General features: G+C 41.4%; 1 protein-coding gene across 7 annotated transcripts in view; it reads right to left on the reverse strand.

The window, feature by feature from the left end:
• The window catches only part of slc25a16 (solute carrier family 25 member 16), a 64,888-nt gene that overhangs the window by 11,537 nt on the left and 34,381 nt on the right, over positions 1 to 18,970 (reverse strand). For all 7 annotated transcript variants that reach the window (XM_059947275.1, XM_059947279.1, XM_059947278.1 and 4 more), the window contains 5 exons: positions 14,902 to 15,035; positions 11,274 to 11,337; positions 8,319 to 8,440; positions 3,262 to 3,328; positions 2,686 to 2,848 (listed from right to left, as the gene is read on the reverse strand). In XM_059947275.1, the coding sequence (XP_059803258.1) occupies positions 2,686 to 2,848; positions 3,262 to 3,328; positions 8,319 to 8,440; positions 11,274 to 11,337; positions 14,902 to 15,035 (550 nt within the window). The remainder of the gene's footprint in view (positions 1 to 2,685; positions 2,849 to 3,261; positions 3,329 to 8,318; positions 8,441 to 11,273; positions 11,338 to 14,901; positions 15,036 to 18,970) is intronic.

The raw sequence follows: 18,970 nt of genomic DNA on the forward strand, positions 1-18,970 counted from the left end.
GTTGGTGCCAGAGGCAAGGGATGGGCCAATGTTTAACTCGCTGCTCTGTGAGGTTTACTCATCTGTACGCAGAATAAGTCTGTGGCCTATAATTAACAGGCTCCTGGATGAACTGCAGTGATGACTGGCTTCACGAATGTGGACTCACTTTTGTGAACTTCAGTTCTGAATGTTATTTGCTTAACCTTTATTATTTGCATGATTTGTTTGTTTTTCTGCCCAGTTGGTGGTGGACAGTCTTTTTTACATTCAAAGATTCAAAGTACATTTATGATCCAAGAACGCATACTTGTTTGCTTACAGGCAGTCACAAAGCAAGAAACCCAAAAGAACTTAAGTTTAAAAAAATAAAAATAAAAGACCAACACCCTATGTACAACAGAAAAGGATTTTAAAAAACACAAATCGTGCAAATAATTAAAGCCAGCAATAACATTCCAAACCAAATTGATTTCTTATATCCGAACCCTGGAGTAGGCCCAAAGCCTCACTTATTAGTTCATCATACTAGCGGGCACACAGCACAGCAGCTGGGGCTGTCTTCATAGGCTCATCACCAGGGAGAGAGGAGTGACCAATGCAGAGAGCGAGTGAAATCTGCTCTTGCCTCAGATCCTGATACCCTCCCTGTCTTTTCAGTCCATCTAGGCTGGCGTTTAAATTGTCCAAACAATGGATCATACCTCGCATTGTACCCGAGAAACACTGCAGCAAAAGGGTCCAGTGCCCTGGAGGGAAGAGTAAACATTGTGGAGAGCGAGTGAAGTAGGCTCTTGCCTCCCATCTGGCCAGTGTTTAAATTATCTAAACAGTGGATCATGCCTCGCACTAGGACCCTGCCAATGCAAAGAGCTTGGGGTCTAGACTATACCGCCCAGCGACTTGCTCTGGGCCCAGACTTCGCCACCCAGCACAAGCTGTTCTCAAGCCCTTCAAATTAACTTGGCACCCAGAGCTATACAACCTCACACCCAGCACAGTTGGTAGGGCATTGGAAATCCTCTGTCCTGGTCCCGACTTTTCCTCTAGGTATCTAGAATGATCAAAACTCCACTACCCTGCCCCCAACTTCTCTCCAAATGGCTCACTCCATCTGCATCAATAAATAGATCCTTAGGCCCATCTAGCCCACACCAAAACCATTTAACCTGCCTATTCCCATTGACCATAGCCCTACTATCCATATACCTATCCAAACTTCTCTTAAAACATTGAAATCGAGCTCACATGGACCACTTGTTTTGGCAGCTTGTTCCACACTCTCACAACCCTCTCAGTGAAGAAGTTTTCTCTCATATTTCCCTTAAATTTCTCAGCTTTCACCCTTAATCCATGACCTCACCCAACCTCAGTTGTAGTCTCACCCAACCTCAGAGAAAAAAGCCTGTTTGCTTTATCCATACCCCTCATAATTTTGTTATTCTCTAAGAAAAATCTCCTCTCAATCATCTATGTTCTAACGAATCTTTCCCCACAACACCGGTCCTCCAGAGCCAGCAACATCCTCGTAAATTTTCTAATGAAGGGTCTCAGCCCAAAACGTCGATGATTTACTCTTTTCCATAGATGCTGCCTGGCCTGCTGAGTTCCTGCAGCATTTTGTGTGTGTTCCTTGTAAATTTTCTCTACACTTTTTCAACCTTGTTTACATCTATCCTGTAGGTAGGTGACCAAAACTGCACACAATACTCCAAATTAGGCCTCACCAACATCTTATACAACTTCAATACAATATCCCATCTTCTATACTCAATAAATTGACTTATGAAGGCCAATGTGCCAAAATCTTTCTCTATGACCCTGTCTACCTGCGATGCCACTTACAACAAATTAGGTACATGTATTCCCAGATCCCTTTGTTCTATCACACTCCTTGGTGCCCTGCCATTCACTATGTAAGACCTACCCTGGTTGTACCAACCAAAGTGCAACACCTTGCATTTGTCTGCATTAAACTTATACTGCCATCTTTTAGCCTATTTTTCCAACTGATGCAGATCCCTCTGCAAGCCACAAAAGCCTCACTCACTGGCCACAACTCCCCCAACTTTGGTGTCATCTGCAAGGGCAGAATTTCCCGTTCCTTTGCTGTACTGTTCTGTATTCAGTGTTCTACAATTACTAATCGTGAAGTATTTCTACTTTAAATGAACTTAAGTGCTATCATGAAAGGCTGGATAAACTTGGGTTATTTTCTCTGGAGCGCCAGAGGCTGAGGGGAGATCTGAGCGATTTGTAAGATTATGAGAGGCATAGATAGAGTAGACAGGGAGTATCTGTTTCCCAGGTTTAAAATGTTTAATACCAGAGGGGATGCACTGAAAGTAAGAGGGGGTAGGCTCAAGAGGGATGTGAATAGTACTTTTTTTACTCGGAGTGGTGGCTGTCTGGAATGCACTGCCTGGTACAGTGGTACAGGCAAATACATCAAAAGCTTTTAAGAAACATTTGGATAGGCACATAAATGTAGGGAAGATGGGGGGATATGCACATTGTGAACTAGGAGGGATTAGTGTTGGGTGTTTTTAATTTGCTTTTTAGTTGGTTTGGCACAACACTGTGGGCCAATTGGCCTGTTCCTAGGCTGTACTCTTCTATGTTCTCTATATGAAACTGCCTTAGTACAGTTTGATACCTTTCTCTACCCTCTTTTGCCATATCTATGAAGATGCAAAGAAAACTTACGATACTGTTTGAGCAATCGCTCCTGCTGTTCCACCACACACCAAATTCACATGGGGTTTTAATACCAAAACATTGGGATTATCAGAAGAAGGTTTTCCTAGCAACTCAGGGGCATGGCTGAGTCCAATGCTCTTCAACGTGCCAAATGTGAAGAAGGAAATTCCTGTAAATAATATTAATAATACAAAATAAATGACTGGAATAAGTAAGATCAACAATGCTGTTGATCATCAGTGAAGACAGATGCAAAATACTTATTTAGTTTGTTTGCCATTTTCTTGTCCCTCATTACTACCTCTCCAGTGTAACTGGTCCAACATCTACTCTTGCCTCTTTCGTCCTCCTTACATATCTGAAAGTCTTTTGGTGTCCTCTCAGATATTATTGGCTAGCTTACCTTCATATTTCATCTTTACCCCCCTTATGGCTATTTCAGTTGCCTTCTGTTGTTCACTAAAAAATTGAGAGTATTTACCAAATTCATCATAACTCATTACCAGTTACAATCCAGTCGACTACTTACCCTTCCAAATATAAGCTAAATGAGAAAAGATTTATGTCAAATCTATAGATTACCTGCATAAGGAGCCATGCCAATGATAGTAGGAGTTAGGCCTCTATAAAACCCTCGAAATCCTCCTTCCTTAGAAGCAAACAGAAAGAAAACAAAACTTTAATAAAATAACAATGCAACTTCTTGCTACCATTTTACCATGAGTTAACACCTAAGGGAGAGTTAACAGGTTTAACTCTTGGGACTGCCCAGAAATCCAACAAAATGAGCTAAATTCATAGTCATAGTTATAGTCATAGAAAAATACAGCACAGAAACATGCCCTTCAACCCATCTAGTCCATGCCAACGCATTTAAACTGCCTAGAATCAATGACCAGCACCCGGACCATAGCCCTCCATCCCCCTACCATCCATGTGCCTATCCAAACTTCCCTTAACGTTGAAACTGAGCTGGCATGCACTACTTATGCAGGCAGCTCATTCCACTCTCACGATCCTCTCTATAAAGAAGTTTCCTCTCACCTTCTCCTTAAAACTTTTCACCTTTCACTCTTAACCCATGATCTTTAATTGTAGTCCGACCCAACCTCAGTGGAAAAAGCCTGCTTGCATTTACCTTATCTATAACCCCTCATAATTTTGTAAACTTCTAACAAATCACCCCTCAATCTTCAACATTCCAGGGAATAAGGTCCTAACCTATTAAATCTTTCCTTATAACTCGAGTCCTTCAGGCTCACCAACATCCTTGTAAATTTTCTTTATAGACTCTTTCAACCTTATTTACATATTTCATGTAGGTAGATTACCAAAACTGCACACAAACTCCAAATTAGGCCTCACCAATGTCTTATAAAACTTCAACATGACATCCCATCTCCTGTACACAATACTTTGATTTAGGAAGACCAATGTGCCAAAAGCTTTCTTCACAATGTTATCTACCTGTTCCTCCACTTTCAATGAACTATGGACCTATATTCCCAGATCCCTTTGTTCTACCGCACTCCTCAGTGCCCTGCCGTTCACTGAGTAAGACACAGATAGATGGATACTTAAATGAACCCATGGGAAATTACAGTGTCACAGTAGCATAACAAGTACACAGATATAAATATTAAAAGAGAAATGTGTACTGGAAATGCCATAATACAACCTTAAATCTAGAGTAGCCTCCAACCTGATAGCATGAATTCCTCAATGGCAAACTGCTCACTGCAAGCCCTAATCTGGTTTATCCTCCCAAAGTGCAACACTTCACACTTGTCTGCATTAAACTCCACCTGCCACTTTTCAACCCATTTTTCCAGCTGGTCCAGATCCCACTGCAAGTTTTGGCAGCCTTCCTCACTGTTCACTCTGACCCCAATCTTGGTGTCATCTGCAAACTTGCTGATCCAGTTTACCACATTATCATCCAGATTGTCGATGCAGTTGACCCAGTACTAATCCCTGTGGCACAGCACTCATTACATGCCTCCAGTCAGAGAGCCAACTATCTACTATTACTCTCTGGCTTCTTATGTGAAGCCACTGTCTATTCCAGATATTGTAAAAGAATTAGGGGCAACATTATAGGCATTTTTTTTAATTATGAGAAATGTAGATAAGGTGGACAGTAACAGTCTTTTCTCTACGGTAGAGGAGTCTAAAACTAGGCAGCTCAAAATTAGAATGAGGGAGAAAAGATTTAAAAGGGACCTGTGGGACAACTTTTCTTAGAGGGTGGCAAGTATGTGGAAAGAGCTGCTGGAGGAATTGGTTGAGATAGGTATAATAGTATAATTTTTTAAAAAGTTGCCGATAGGTATCTGCAAGGATATGAGCTGAACAAAGGAAATTAAGGCTAGCTAGGGGTTAGCAGGGACTTGCTGGACCAAAGAGTCCATATCCATGCTGTACAGCTCTGCAACTCTTTAATTAGTACAGCTAAATTAACAGGCCAAATACCTATTATTGTGCTGCTCCTTTATATGATTTAAATTATTTTATACAAGATCTGTCAGATGTAGACCATTTTAGTTACCACAAGAATTCACCACTGTCCTTACAGTGGGTGTCTACATTCCCCTTAGTGCTAATGCTAAAGAGCTGTATGGGGCTATTAGCAAACTGCAGAACGCACACCCTGATGGACTGTTAATTGTTGCCAGAGATTCTGACCAATCAAACCTCAAGTCAGTGCTCCCCAAATTCCATCAGTATGTGGACTTTGCAATGAGAGGGGAGAACGCGTTGGACCTTGTTTACACAAAATCCCCGACGCATACTGGCGGAGCCCCGCCCCCACCTCAGTTACTCAGACCACATCTCTGTTATGCTAATCCCAGAATTCAGACTGCTCGTCAGGTGCTCCAGACCAGTTCTGAAGCAGAGGAAAAGCTGGCCAGCAGGAGCCATCTCTGCTCTTCAAAACTGCTTTGAGTACACTGACTGGCACATGTTCAGGGAGGCTGTAACCGATGGCAACTCTACCAACTTAGAGGAGTACACGGCATCAGTGACTAGCTACAATCAGCAAGTGCATCGATGATGTCACTGTGTCCAAGACCATCACTACACACTCCAAGCAGAAGCCATGGATGACCACAGAGGTGTGTGCGTTGCTGAGGACCCATGACTCCGCCTTCAGAGCAGGCAACAAGGCAGCCCTAACAATAGTGAGGGCCAACCTGTCTCGGGCCATCAGAGAGGCAAAGCATGCACACGCCCAGCGAATCCACAGCCACTTCCAGGACAGCGGCGACATGCGGCACATGTGAAAGGGCATTCAGGACATCATCAACTACAGGACAGCATCACCCGACTGTGCGGATGATGCCTCCCTCCCAGATGCGCTGAACAACTTCTACGCTCTTTTTGAGGCGGAAACGATGTGGCAGCGAGGAAGTCCACACCTCCTCCAAATGACCAGGTGCTGTGTCTCACCATGGCAGATGTGAGGAGAACCCTGTGCAGGGTCAACCCATGGAAGGCTGATGGACCAGACAATATTCTTGGCAAAGTGCTTAAGAGTATGTGCAGACCAACTAGCAGATGTTCTCAATGACATCTTCAATATCTCTCTGAGCAGTGCTCTAGTTCCAACGTGCTTCAAGGCCGCCACCATCGTCCCTGTGCCGAAGAAGTCTTCAGTGTCCTGCCTCAATGACTACTGCCCCGTTGCACTCACATCCATCATCATGAAGTGTTTCAAGAGGCTCGTCATGAGGCACATCAAGACCCTGTTGCCCCTCTCACTGGACCCCATGCAGTTCATGTACTGTCCCAACAGTTCAACAGACAACGCCATTGCCATCACCCTCCACCTGGCCCTAACCCACCTGGACAAAAAAGACACGTACTTTCGAATGCTGTTCATCTACTTCAGTTCAGCATTCAACACAATCATTCCTCAGAAACTGATTGGAAAGCTGAGCCTGCTGGGACTGAACACCTCCTTCTGCAACTGGATACTAGACTTCCTGACTGGGAGACCTCAGTCAGTCCGGATCAGAAGCAGCATCTCCAACACTGAGCACGGGGGCCCCACAGGGCTGTGTGCTCAGTCCACTGCTGTTCATTCTGCTGACCCATGACTGTGCTGCAACACACAGCTCGAATCACATCATCAAGTTTGCCAATGACACAACCGTAGTGGATCTCATCAGCAAGAACGATGAGTCAGTATAGAGAAAGGAGGTGCAGCGGCTAACAGACTGGTGCAGAGCCAAAAAACCTGTCTCTGAATGTGAACAAAAGAGATGGCTTTTGACTTCAGGAGGACACGGAGTGACCACTCTCCTCCGCTGAACATCGACGGCTCCTCGGTAGAGATCATTAAGAGCACCAAATTTCTTGGTGTTCACCTGGTGGAGAATCTCACCTGGTCCCTCAACACCAGCTCCATAGCAAAGAAACCCAGCAGCATCTCTACTTTCTGTGAAGGCTGAGGCAAGTCCATGTCCCACCCCCCCCCCCCCCCCCACCTCATCCTCATCACATTCTACAGATGTAGTATTGAGAGCATCCTGAGCAGCTGCATCACTGCCTGGTTTGGAAATTGCACCATCTTGGATCGCAAGACCCTGCAGTGGACAGTGAGGTCAGCCGAGAAGATCATCAGGGTCTCTCTTCCTGCCATTATAGACATTTACACTACATGCTGCATCTGCAAAGCAAACAGCATTATGAAGGACCCCACGCACCCCTCATACAAACTCTTCTCCCTCCTGCCATCTGGGAAAAGGCACCAAAGTATTCGGGCTCTCACGACCAGACTATGTAACAGTTTCTTCCCCCAAGCCATCAGACTCCTCAATACCCAGAGTCTGGACTGACACCAACTTACTGCCCTCTAACTGTGCCTACTGTCTTGTTTATTATTTATTGTAATGCCTGCACTGTTTTGTGCACTTTATGCAGTCCTGGTTAGGTCTGTAGTCTAGTGTAGTTTTTTCTGGTTTTTTTTACATAGTTCAGTGTAGTTTTTGTTCTGTTTCATGTAGCACCATGGTCCTGAAAAACATTGTTTCATTTTTACTGTGTACTGTACCAGCAGTTATGGTCAAAATTACAATAAAAAGTGACTTGACTTGATCTCTAACATTGTTAGAGTTGTTATGTTCAGCCCACTACATCCACTCCAATCAAGTACCAATCTAAATTAATCCCATTTACCAGTCCATATCTTTCAATATTCACTTTATGTTACTGAACATGAACCATAGCACTTGAGAGACAACACATCAACTGATATTACATGTGATCACAGAAAGTTTTAACTGCATCCCACATTGCTATATAAGTACTGAATTAACCATCATCTCTTCTGCTCTATCATTTCTATTTCAATACTTTACAACTGAAGAAAGATTACAAGATTGCAGAGTCTTTGGAATGGGAAGTCTGTGAAAAATCCTCCACAGAACATGGATGAAACTCAGTTCAGTTATCATTGAACTGAACTTTACACAGAAAGATGGAAACGTGTTCTTTATAGCAATCACATAACAACTGAAAAACACTAACGTATAAACATTATATGAATGAATATACACTTAATTCTTTAAGAACTATCACAATTACAAGTTCTTAAGGCAGTCCTACCTAGTATGGCCAAAACATTCAATACACACCTGTGTATAAATAACTCTGAAAGCATCAATGATTCCAGTGTATTTGTGCTCCCCTTTGACCTGAAATGCCAGACGTGCTCGAATCATGTCCAGTGGATAAGTGCATATTACAGCAGTAATCCCTGTAAGAAACCACTATTTATTGTTCATAATTCACTGGAGCTCAGTAAAACACCAACATGTGAAAACATGATATAGTCAACAATAGCAGTGCATTAACTATTACATACAAAGTGAAATCCAGCTTTCTATCCTAAAATAGCTACCTGTAAAATAAATTGATCTCCCATCACACTTTAATCTTCAATGCCCATTTGTATTAACTTAAGAAGATGAATACCAGCAGTTAATTGGCCTGTTCCACCATTCAGTAAGGTCATGATTAATCTAATCTTGGCCTCAATACCATTTTCTTATTCTCTCCCCATACTTCTTGGCTGGCTTGTAGTTCAACTAACTACTCAGTACTTAGATTCCATCTCCATAGCTGTCTGGGGTACAGAATTCCAAAGATTCATGGCTCTCCCAGAGAGAAAAAATCCTCCATCACCTATTATTCTGAAATCATACCATCAAGATAGCTCCACCTAGGAAACATCCTCACTCAATCAATCTCCCTTATAATCTTTTATGTTTCAATGAAACACCATTGATTTTTGCAAACCCCAATGAGTATCAGAGAGCAAAACTTATTTACCCGCACCTTCCAAGTATTTAATATGTATTGCCAAGAATAGCAAAGGTTTATTCATTTTGGAACAACACCCTTTCATCTAAGAGCCCTTACAGATCATTTGCCTGGCTGGGAGAGATACAGCTTTATCGTGACTGGGCCAAATTCTATATTTCCTTTTTAAAAGCCCAGTAGTATCTTCTCTACACGGAGTATAATCATTTAAGGAGATAGCTCTCAACAACTTTTTGAGAGCACTGGATCAAGCATCACCAGTAAACCTACAATCAATGAACATAAGGGAAAGGAAAAGTTGCAATCTGAAAGCTCACCAAGAATTATTTGCAAAACCAACCCAGACTTCAATAAAGTATCATTCTGAAGTGTCACAGATTACATTAAAATCTGATGAAGAGCAGCAAAGCTACAGGTAGCCTAGTATCACTTGGGATAAATGTGACTGATAAAAGTCGATTTGTGGATGTTGTCTAAATAGATTTTAGTAATATGCTTGAAAATATTTCCTCTGGGAAGCTCATCCAAAAGACTGAGATTCAAGGGACCCACAGTGAATTGGCTTGGCCATAAAAGACAGTGGGTAATGATCAACAGAATTTATTCTGGCAGTAAGTCTGTGACTAGCTGTGTTCCATGTGGATCCATAATGGGACCTCACTGTATGTGACATATTAAATGACCTGGATAGAAATATAGATGGTGGGTTAATGATGTTGCAGATGATAGAAGTATTGCTGGTGTTGGTGGATAATGGAAAAGATGGGCAAAGGATACTAGGAATATAGATCAGTGGCAGATACATACTAATAGATGGCAGTTGGAATTTAACCCAGTCAAATGTGAAGTGTTGTACCTTGAGAGATCAAATGGCAAAACCCTTTACAGTATTGATGAGCAGAGGGTTCTTAGGGTCCTATTTCATAGCTCCCTGAAAGTGGATCCACAGGCTGACAGTGTGGTAAAAAAGGCATATGGCATGCTTGCCTTTAATAGTCAGGGCGTTCAGTTCAAAAGTCAAGAAGTTATGTTGTAGCTTTATACAACTGCATCTGGAGTACTGCATCCAGTTCTGGCCACCCCATTATAGGAAGGATGTGGAGGATTTGGAGAGGGTCCAGAAAAGGTTTAATGAGATCTGCCTGGATTAGAGGGCATGTACTATACAGAGGTTGGACAAACTTGGGTTGTTTTCTCTAGAGCGGTGGAGCCTGAGGGAAGATCAGAAAGAGGTTTATTAGATTATGAGGAATAGATTGAATAGACAGATAGTATATTTCACCAGGGTTGAAATGTCTAATACAAAAGGGCATGCAATAAGAGGTAAGTTCAAAGGAGACGTGCAGGACAATTATTTTCATATAGAGTGGTGAGTATCTGGAATGTGCTGCCTAGAGTGGTGATGGAGGCAAATACATTAGGGGGATTAATTAAGCTCTTAAATAGGCAAGTGAATGTCCATGAAATGGAAATATATGGACATCTTGTAGGCAGAGCGATTATTTAAGTTGAGCATTTGATCATTAATTTAATTAGTTTGTCACTACACTGTGAGCCAAAGGACTTGTTACTATGTTGTACTGTTCCATGTTTTATGACTGGCACCTCGTATAACACTAAATCACTCTGTCCACCTGAATACTAGAGTGTTTGCAAAATTCAATTCAAAAACCAGCAACCCACCATTACTTTATCAGTAGCACCAGCCAATTACCATGAATTCCATCACTCATGACAAGGAGAACAGTAATAACTGTACCTTAAACCATCTCGAAATAACATATAATTCTGACTCATAAATTTAATGTTATTCTTCCATTGTCTAAGACCAGGAAAATGTGAGATTGTATCAACTTGGAAATATGATACTATTCCTTCTTTCTCCATAGATCAGAATACCAGCATTCCATTTACCACAGCACTCTGAGCACTTCAACTCACAGTCATCAAAAAGGCCAACCCAAGTAGGGATGAGCAATAAAGATCTCCTGCCTAGCCATATCTAACTTACAAAAAACATGAAATTAAAACATTATAGAGACAATGAAAGAATGTGTTGTGGTGACGTGAATTCTGGTCCAAATGGTGGGATGATTCAAGACGACACATATTCCTTCAACCTACCAATTGAGAATATTTAAAAACAGATCCATGTGATTCATGAAAATATTCATTTCAAACTTCTAGATTTAGAAACAAGATCTATGGAAATGTCTGAACGATTCTTTACAGAAGTTAACATATGAAATTCAAAAGGAAATATATACCTGCCATGGATCCAGCCATTAATCGGTGAACATGTCCAGCAATACCTAGTTTGCTGATTAAAATCTATACAAAACAAAGATCCGTTTATTCATAGTTTTAAATACAAATCCCATCCCAATTTCTACCAAATGTATTACTGGAGCAATAGTGCAAAATGGCATTCTTAGTCAAAATGAGTATCAAATACATTGAGAAGTGTTGTGTACCATCAGATACCCAGTACTTTGTGATTGTTGAGATATCAAAAGAACCAACACTGATTCACAACACTATATCCAACAAATTGAGAAACATTTGATGAAGTGGAAGGCTGTCTGTTCACAGAAAGACTTGCCGTACTGCAGATGTCATAGCATAGTGACTAATTACTGAACTAGTACGTGGAGACCAGGACCACTAACCTGGAGATAGAAGGAAATTTAAATTCAAATATATTTAAATAAAAATCGACATTAAAAAACAAGGATCATTAAATAGCAATAAAATCTCAGCTATCTTGAACAGAGATTTGAAAGGGTCAAAACAATATGACCCTAGACGTTTCTCATTCATTGAATCATACAACTTCAAAACAGGCCATTCAGCCCAACTCATCCATGAACCTTCCAAATGAACCCCATAACCTAGCATTTGGTCCACAGACCTCTGCTCCTAAATGATTCAAATATTTATCTCTAGACCTAACCGTGGTCAGTGACCTAGATAGAGTTGATATAGAGAAGATTTTTCTTTGGTGGGGGAGTCGAGGACCAGAGGGCACAGAATAGAATAGACGGACATCGCTTTACAGTGGAGATGAGGAGGAATTTCATTAGCCAGATGGTGGTGAACTGGTGGAACTCATTGGCACAGGCAGCTGTGGAGACCAGGTCATTGGGTGTACTTAAGGCAGACGTTGATAGTTTCTTGATTAATCAGGGTTGAAAGCTTACAGGACAAAAACAGGAGATAGGGGTTGAGTGGGAAACAGATCAACCATGATGAAATGGCCAAACAGATTTGATGGACCAAATGGCCTAATTCTGCTCCTACATCTTACAGTTTTGTTCCATTTACCCACAGTTTTCTGTGTGAAAAATTGCCCCTCAGGTTCCTTTAAATCTTTCCCATTTTCTCTATTCCTTGGTGTTCAAATTGCACGTAACACTCCAACACTGTCTCATCAACTTGTACAATTGCAACATGACATCACAGATCGTATTTTATACCCTGACAAATGAAGACGACAAGTGTGCCAAAAGTCACCATCCTGTCTACCTGTATTGCCACCCATTGGGAATTACGTAGCTTCACCCCCAAGTCTCTTCTACAACATTTGCCAGGGCACTAATATTTACTACATAAGCCCTGCTCTGTTTTAACTTATCAAAATGCAATATAATTATCCAATTTAAAATTTATCTTTCCAGATATATAAAGAATAAACGAGAGATAATAGTGGGCATCAGGCCACTGGAAAGTTAGTAATGCAAGACAAAGAAATAGCAGACAAATTCAGTAAGTATTTTGTATCTTCACTGACCAGCAGTTTCCCAGCAATTCAAGAAGCAATGCCAGCAAGTCACAGGGCGGACGGAGGTGAGTGTAGTTGCTACTATTAAGGAGAAGGTGCTTGATAAGCTGAAAGGCAAGTCACCTGCACCAGACAGACCCGGGGTTCTGAAAGAGGTAGCTGAACAGATTGTGGGAGGTATTAGTAATGATCTTTCAAGAATTACTAGATTCTGTAATGGTTCAGGAGGATTCTTCAAAAAGGCAAGAAGGCAAATGACAGGAAATTATAGGCCAGTTCACCTGACTGGGAAGAAATTAGGAGTCATTTATTAAGGATGAGGTTTCAGGGTTCTTAGAGGCACAAGAAAAAATAGGTCAAAGTCAGCATGATTTCCTTAAGGAGAAATCCAGCATGACAAATCTGTTTGAATTATTTGGGGAAATAACAGGCAAGATAAACAAAGGAGACAGTTGATGTTGTTTACTTGAATTTTCAGGAGGCCTTTACAAAGTGCCCCACATGAGGCTTCTAAACAAAATAAGAGCCCATGGTATTGCAGGATAGAAACCAGCATGGACAGAAGATTGGCTGATGGGCAGGAAGCAAAGAGTGGGAATAAAGGAGGCCTTTTCTGGTTGACTGCCAGTATCCATGGTGCTCCACACATGGCAGTGTAATTGAATTTTTTTTTTCTGGCCTACTGAGATCTTCCAGCATTTTGTGTGTGTTGGTTAAATGTTTTGATTTATTTATGAAAAATAAAACTTTTCACATTATATACCAATGACTTGGATGATGGAATTGATGGCTTTGTGGCCAAGCTTGTGGAGAATAAAAAGATAAGTGGAAGGGCAAGAAGTGTTGAGAAAGCAGGGAGTCTGCAGAAGGACTTAGACAGATTAGGGCAAAGAAGTGGTAGATGTAATACAGAATAGGGAGAGTATAGTCATCCACTTTGGTAAAAGAAATAAAGGCATAGACCATTTTTTAAACAAAGTGCATATTCAAAAATCAGAGGTGCAAAGGGACATGCGAGTCACTTGCAGGTTGAGTTTGTGGTCAGAAAGGCAAACGCAATATTCACATTCATTTCAAAAGGACTAGAATATAAAAGCAAGGATGTAAGGCTGAGACTTTATAAGGCACTGGTCACAAAGTATTTTGAGCAGATTTAGTCCCTTTATCTAAGAAAAAATGTGCTGGATTGGAGACGGTCCAGGGGAGGTTCTCACAAATGAAAGACTAACCATATGAGAAATGTTTGATAGCTCTGGGACTATACACACTGAGGTTTAGAAAGGGATCTCATTGAAGCCTATTCAATACTGAAAGGAATGTGGAGATTGGAGATGTTTCCTATAATGGGGGAGTCTAGAACCAGAGCACATAACATCAGAATAGAAGGACATAGTTTTAGAACAGAAATTAAGAAAATTTCTCCAGCCAGAGAGTGATGAATCTATGGAATTCACTGCCACATGTGGCTATAGAGGCCAAATCATTGGGTATATTTAAAGCAGAGTTTGACAGGTTCTTGATTGGTCAGGGTGTCAAAGGTTATGGGAAGAAGGCAGAAGAATTGAGTTGAGAGGTATAATAAATCAGCTATGATGGAGTGATGGAGCAGATTCGATGGGCCAAATGGCCTAATTCTGCTGATATATCTTCTGGTCATCTATCAGTTGTTGACCTGGTTCCTTAGTTCATCCGGGTCCCACTATAATCTTAGACAACCTTGCTCACTGTCCACTACACCACCAACTTTGCTGTCATCTGCAAACTTAACAATATTGCCATCCGAATCATTACACACATGACAAATAACAACAGCCCAACATTAATTCCTGGTCTCAAACCTCCAATCTGAATAACAGCTCTCCGTGACACCCTTCTGACTTCTTACCCAAGCCATTTTTGTACTTCATACTATGAATAAGATCTAACCTTCCAGGCCAGCCCACCATGCAGGACACCGATAGATTCTGGAGGTGGAGGGCTTATATAACAAAACTCTCTGCATCTGGATGTAGTAAATAACAGGGTGAGGGAATGGCAGGAAATGAGTCCACAGAGGTCAACAGAGCCAGCAAGAGTTGGCTCAAAATCATTACTATTGAGACAACTGATTTTACCTTTCTGTATCTGTCGAAGGCTGTGAATTGAATGGCACCATATGGAAAGATCCTGACCATCATTGCTCCATTACCTTTGTACAATCCAAGAAAGCCTTCTTTCTTTGGTACAGCACAGAGAGTAGAGAAAACTCCTGAAAAGAAAATCACAGCCATTAAAAATTGAAGGGTTTTTATGTGTGTTACAAATTACCAAGCCCCCTGAGAGATACTCAGTTTTTCTCCCCAGGTTAACAGTGAGGAAACAGGGCTCTACCGCTGAACACATAATTCAATGGCAAACTGATAGATTTGGCTTCTGAATCTACTCTAATAAGACTTAAATTTACAGGTTCTGCAAAGGCCAACAAGATCCTACAAATTCACATTGGCCAGGCTAACATAGAGTTATACAGAACAGAATTAAACCCTTTGATCCATTTCATCTATGCTAACCAAGCAGCCTCTGCAACTAATCCCATGACTGTGTTTGGCCTATAATCCTACAAAACCTTTCCTATGCATGTATCTTTGTAAATGCCTTTTAAATTTTGCAATTGCCCCTGCCTTGTTTCATATTATTGCTTCACATACCAGCCACTTCTGTCTAAAAAAAACTTACCCCTCATACAGTATAGAATGCCATTCAATACTATTATATATTTTCTATAGTATATGGCAAGCATAGCTTCATACAGTACTCCAAGTGTGGTCTCACCAACAAAGTGCAGGAAAAGTATTTTATTTACAGAGTGGTGGGTATATGGGACACCCTCCAGGTGGCAGTGGAGGCAGACACATTAGGGGCATTTATAAACTCTTAAACGGGCACATAGAACACCGAAAGGTACAGCACAGGAACAGGCCATTTTGACCCACAATATTATGCTGAACTAATTAAATTAGTGATCAAATAGCCAACTAATATCTTCTTCCTACACAATGTCCATATCCTTCCATTTTGCTCACATTCATGTGCCTATCACTTTCAGGGAAGTATGTATTTGCATCCCTGTGACTTTCTGTTCTACAACACTCCCCAGAGCCTTGATATTCCTGCCATGGTTTAATTCGCCAAAATTCATCGCATCCATTTATAAAGAAAGAGTTAAATGTGATTCCTCCCTGGTATATGCTAAAATAAAATGTAAGTCTGTAAGACAAAACAATATTGGCTTGGGGTGGAATCATTTTGAGAAAGTACAGTTCACAGTAATGTTTTGAGAAAATTAAGGGAGGGCAAATCTACAGACATAATAGTTTGTCTGGAGAAGATAGATCATCGTGCAGGTACCAAATGTATGGGAAGTACTAGTTTAAGGGGTTTTGAAGGATATAAAAAGGAGCAACTATTTTCTGAGAGAGGAAAGGAAAAAGAAAAGAGGAGGGTGAGAGAGAGGTGGAGAATCATCTCTTAGGACTAGTGTTAGTGCTAAAGTTAAATAGTGTTAAGTATGTTGAGAGTGTGAGAGAGTGCTGCATGAAAGTTTATTGGCATTCTACAGATAGGCTAGTTTAGTGAATGATAAGTATTAATTTGTTTTCTGTACTGCTGCTTCATTAACGATTTGTTTTTCCTTCTGTATAGCATGTTTTATATAATTTCTTGGGGTTAACATATGCAGTGTCTCCTTTATTTGCAAATATATACACATTGGGCAAAGATGAAGGATAATGACCTGGATCCTGTCAATGTGAGAGGATATTGGCCAAGGAAGGAGGGAAGGAGTGGACTTCTGATAGCTGTGATAATTATATATATATAGAAGGGCTTGAGAATCTCTCACCAAGGTATGAGCAGAACTTCATGTCTGACAAACAGCACCACAATGACACAGGGAGATGGCAAGATGACAGAGGAGGAAAGAATGACTAGAGTGTGGAAGACTAAAAGCTATTTATTAATGCTTTTTGGGAGGGTGATTTTAGATGCATATCATATTTATACTGTTAAATACTGTATGTAATTAGTTTTTGCTACAATAAGTGTATGGGACACTGGAAAAATGTTGAATTTCCCCTTGGGGATGAATAAAGTATCTATCTATCTAAAGGGAGTAGCATGTGGAATAAGTATGTACAACTAATGACTTGTTCCCTCTCTCTACATGAAGTCTTAGTAATAATCAGATGGGGAATAACAATGATGACCCTACAGATTTATTCTCACATGTTAATAAGGGTCTCTCCCTCTGTGGTAACTGGACAACAAGTCATACCTTAGCACACTGTAGATGAAGGAATTGCTATGCTTTGAGCTATAATTACACATATAGGCATTTACTGTAGAATGGGGTGGGATGGCCTGGATGAAGAGATATTGAATCAGGGATATACAAACAGGATGGTTCAAAATGGCCCTCAGCATCTACCTTGGGATTGCCAGTGGGATAATTCAACAGGATAGAAGCACTAAGGCAGAATGACAAAGGAAAAACAAGAATCAAAGTCTTCAAGTCAAAAGGAAGGAAGGGAAAGCAATAAAATAATACAGGCATCAGTCCGCCACTATCTCACAAGGAGGTGTTTAAGCCCTGTTAAAGGAAGGAATGATTAAGCAAAGATTGATGGTTTGCCTATGGGAATCATGTATGCCTTATCAAAACATCACTGTGATATTAAGGAGATTGAGCCTAGTGCCCCTCCCTTGAAAGGAGAATCCATCACACAGGCTGAGATGCAGAGAATGATGGACATCAGGGGCACAAGAGTTGATCCGGAATGGCTCAAAGTCCTCTCCACAACCTCTCTCAAAGAGAAGGTCCCTGAGCAGACAGAATTATGAAGCTTCCTCACTGGGCGACTCGAAACCTTAAGTAGCTAACATTGCATACTCATCCTGACAGAAATGTGGCTCCAGGACACCACTCCAGACACAGCTAGAACGTCTAATCTCTTTTCAAATAACAGTAATGCTGCAAACTCTGGCAAAGCCCACAAAGGAAGTCTTTGTATCTACATTAACAACTAGAGTGCAAATGCCTCAGTAGTAACAGCCACTGCTCAATGCAGATAGTCTTTAATGGTGAAGTGCAGGCCCTTCTACTTACTGAGGAAATTCACTGCCATTATGATTATTGCCGTTTACATCCCCCATGCTAGTGCTGAGGAAGCACCATAAGAGCTCTATGGTGCCATCTGTGACCTTGAAGTCACTCACTCTGATGGTTTATTTATTGTTGCTGGTGACTTCAATCATGCCAACTTAAAAACAGACCTGCCAAAGTTCTTCCAGCATGTCAATTTTGCAACTAGGACAGAATATATTAGACCTGGTTATATCAATGTTTCTGGAGCCTACAAGGCTGCCCCCACCTCCCCTCAGATACTCAGACCACATATCCATGTTGTTAATCTCTACACTGGGTAAATGAATCAAACCAGTTCACAGGGAGATCAGAAGCTGGCCAGAAAGTGCCACCTCAGCACTGCAGGACCCCAATTCCATCCTATCCCACCCAGAAAATGATGCCTCATATGTCAGGATTTAGTTCAGCGACCAGCTCGGCATTTAACATGATTATCCCTTGAGGCTGGTGGGCAACTATCCTCACTGGGACTCAACACCCTGCTCTGTAACTGGATCTTGGTCTTCTTGATGGAAAGACCCCAGTCAGTCTGAGTTGGCAGCAACATCTCAAGCTCCTTCATGCTGATCACTGGTGCCTCCCAGGCTGTGTGCTCAGCCCGCTGCTGTTCAAACTGTTGACTAACGATTACACTGCCAGATCCAGCTCAAAATGCATCAAGTTCGCTACAGTGGTTGGCCTCATCAGCAACAATTATGAGTTGCATAGAGAGAGGATGGAGAGAAGCTTGTCAAATGGGGTAAGAGTCTGAGTCTCAATGTGGACAAGACAAAAGAGATGATTGTGGATTTCAGGGAAGCACAGGCAGAGCACTCTCCATTGCACATCAATGGCTCTGCCGCAGAGAGAGTGAAGAGCAAAGTTCCTTGGTGTGCACATAAGAGACGATATAACCTGGAGCCTAACCACCTCCTCACTAGTCAGGGAAGGCACAGCAGTGTCAATGCTTTCCAAGGAGTTTGAATCACGTAAGGCTCCTAAGTCTGTGTTCTAACAACTTT

This window comes from Hypanus sabinus, chromosome 22 (genome assembly GCF_030144855.1).
Source record: "Hypanus sabinus isolate sHypSab1 chromosome 22, sHypSab1.hap1, whole genome shotgun sequence".
In the NCBI taxonomy this organism is placed as follows: Eukaryota; Metazoa; Chordata; class Chondrichthyes; order Myliobatiformes; family Dasyatidae; genus Hypanus; species Hypanus sabinus.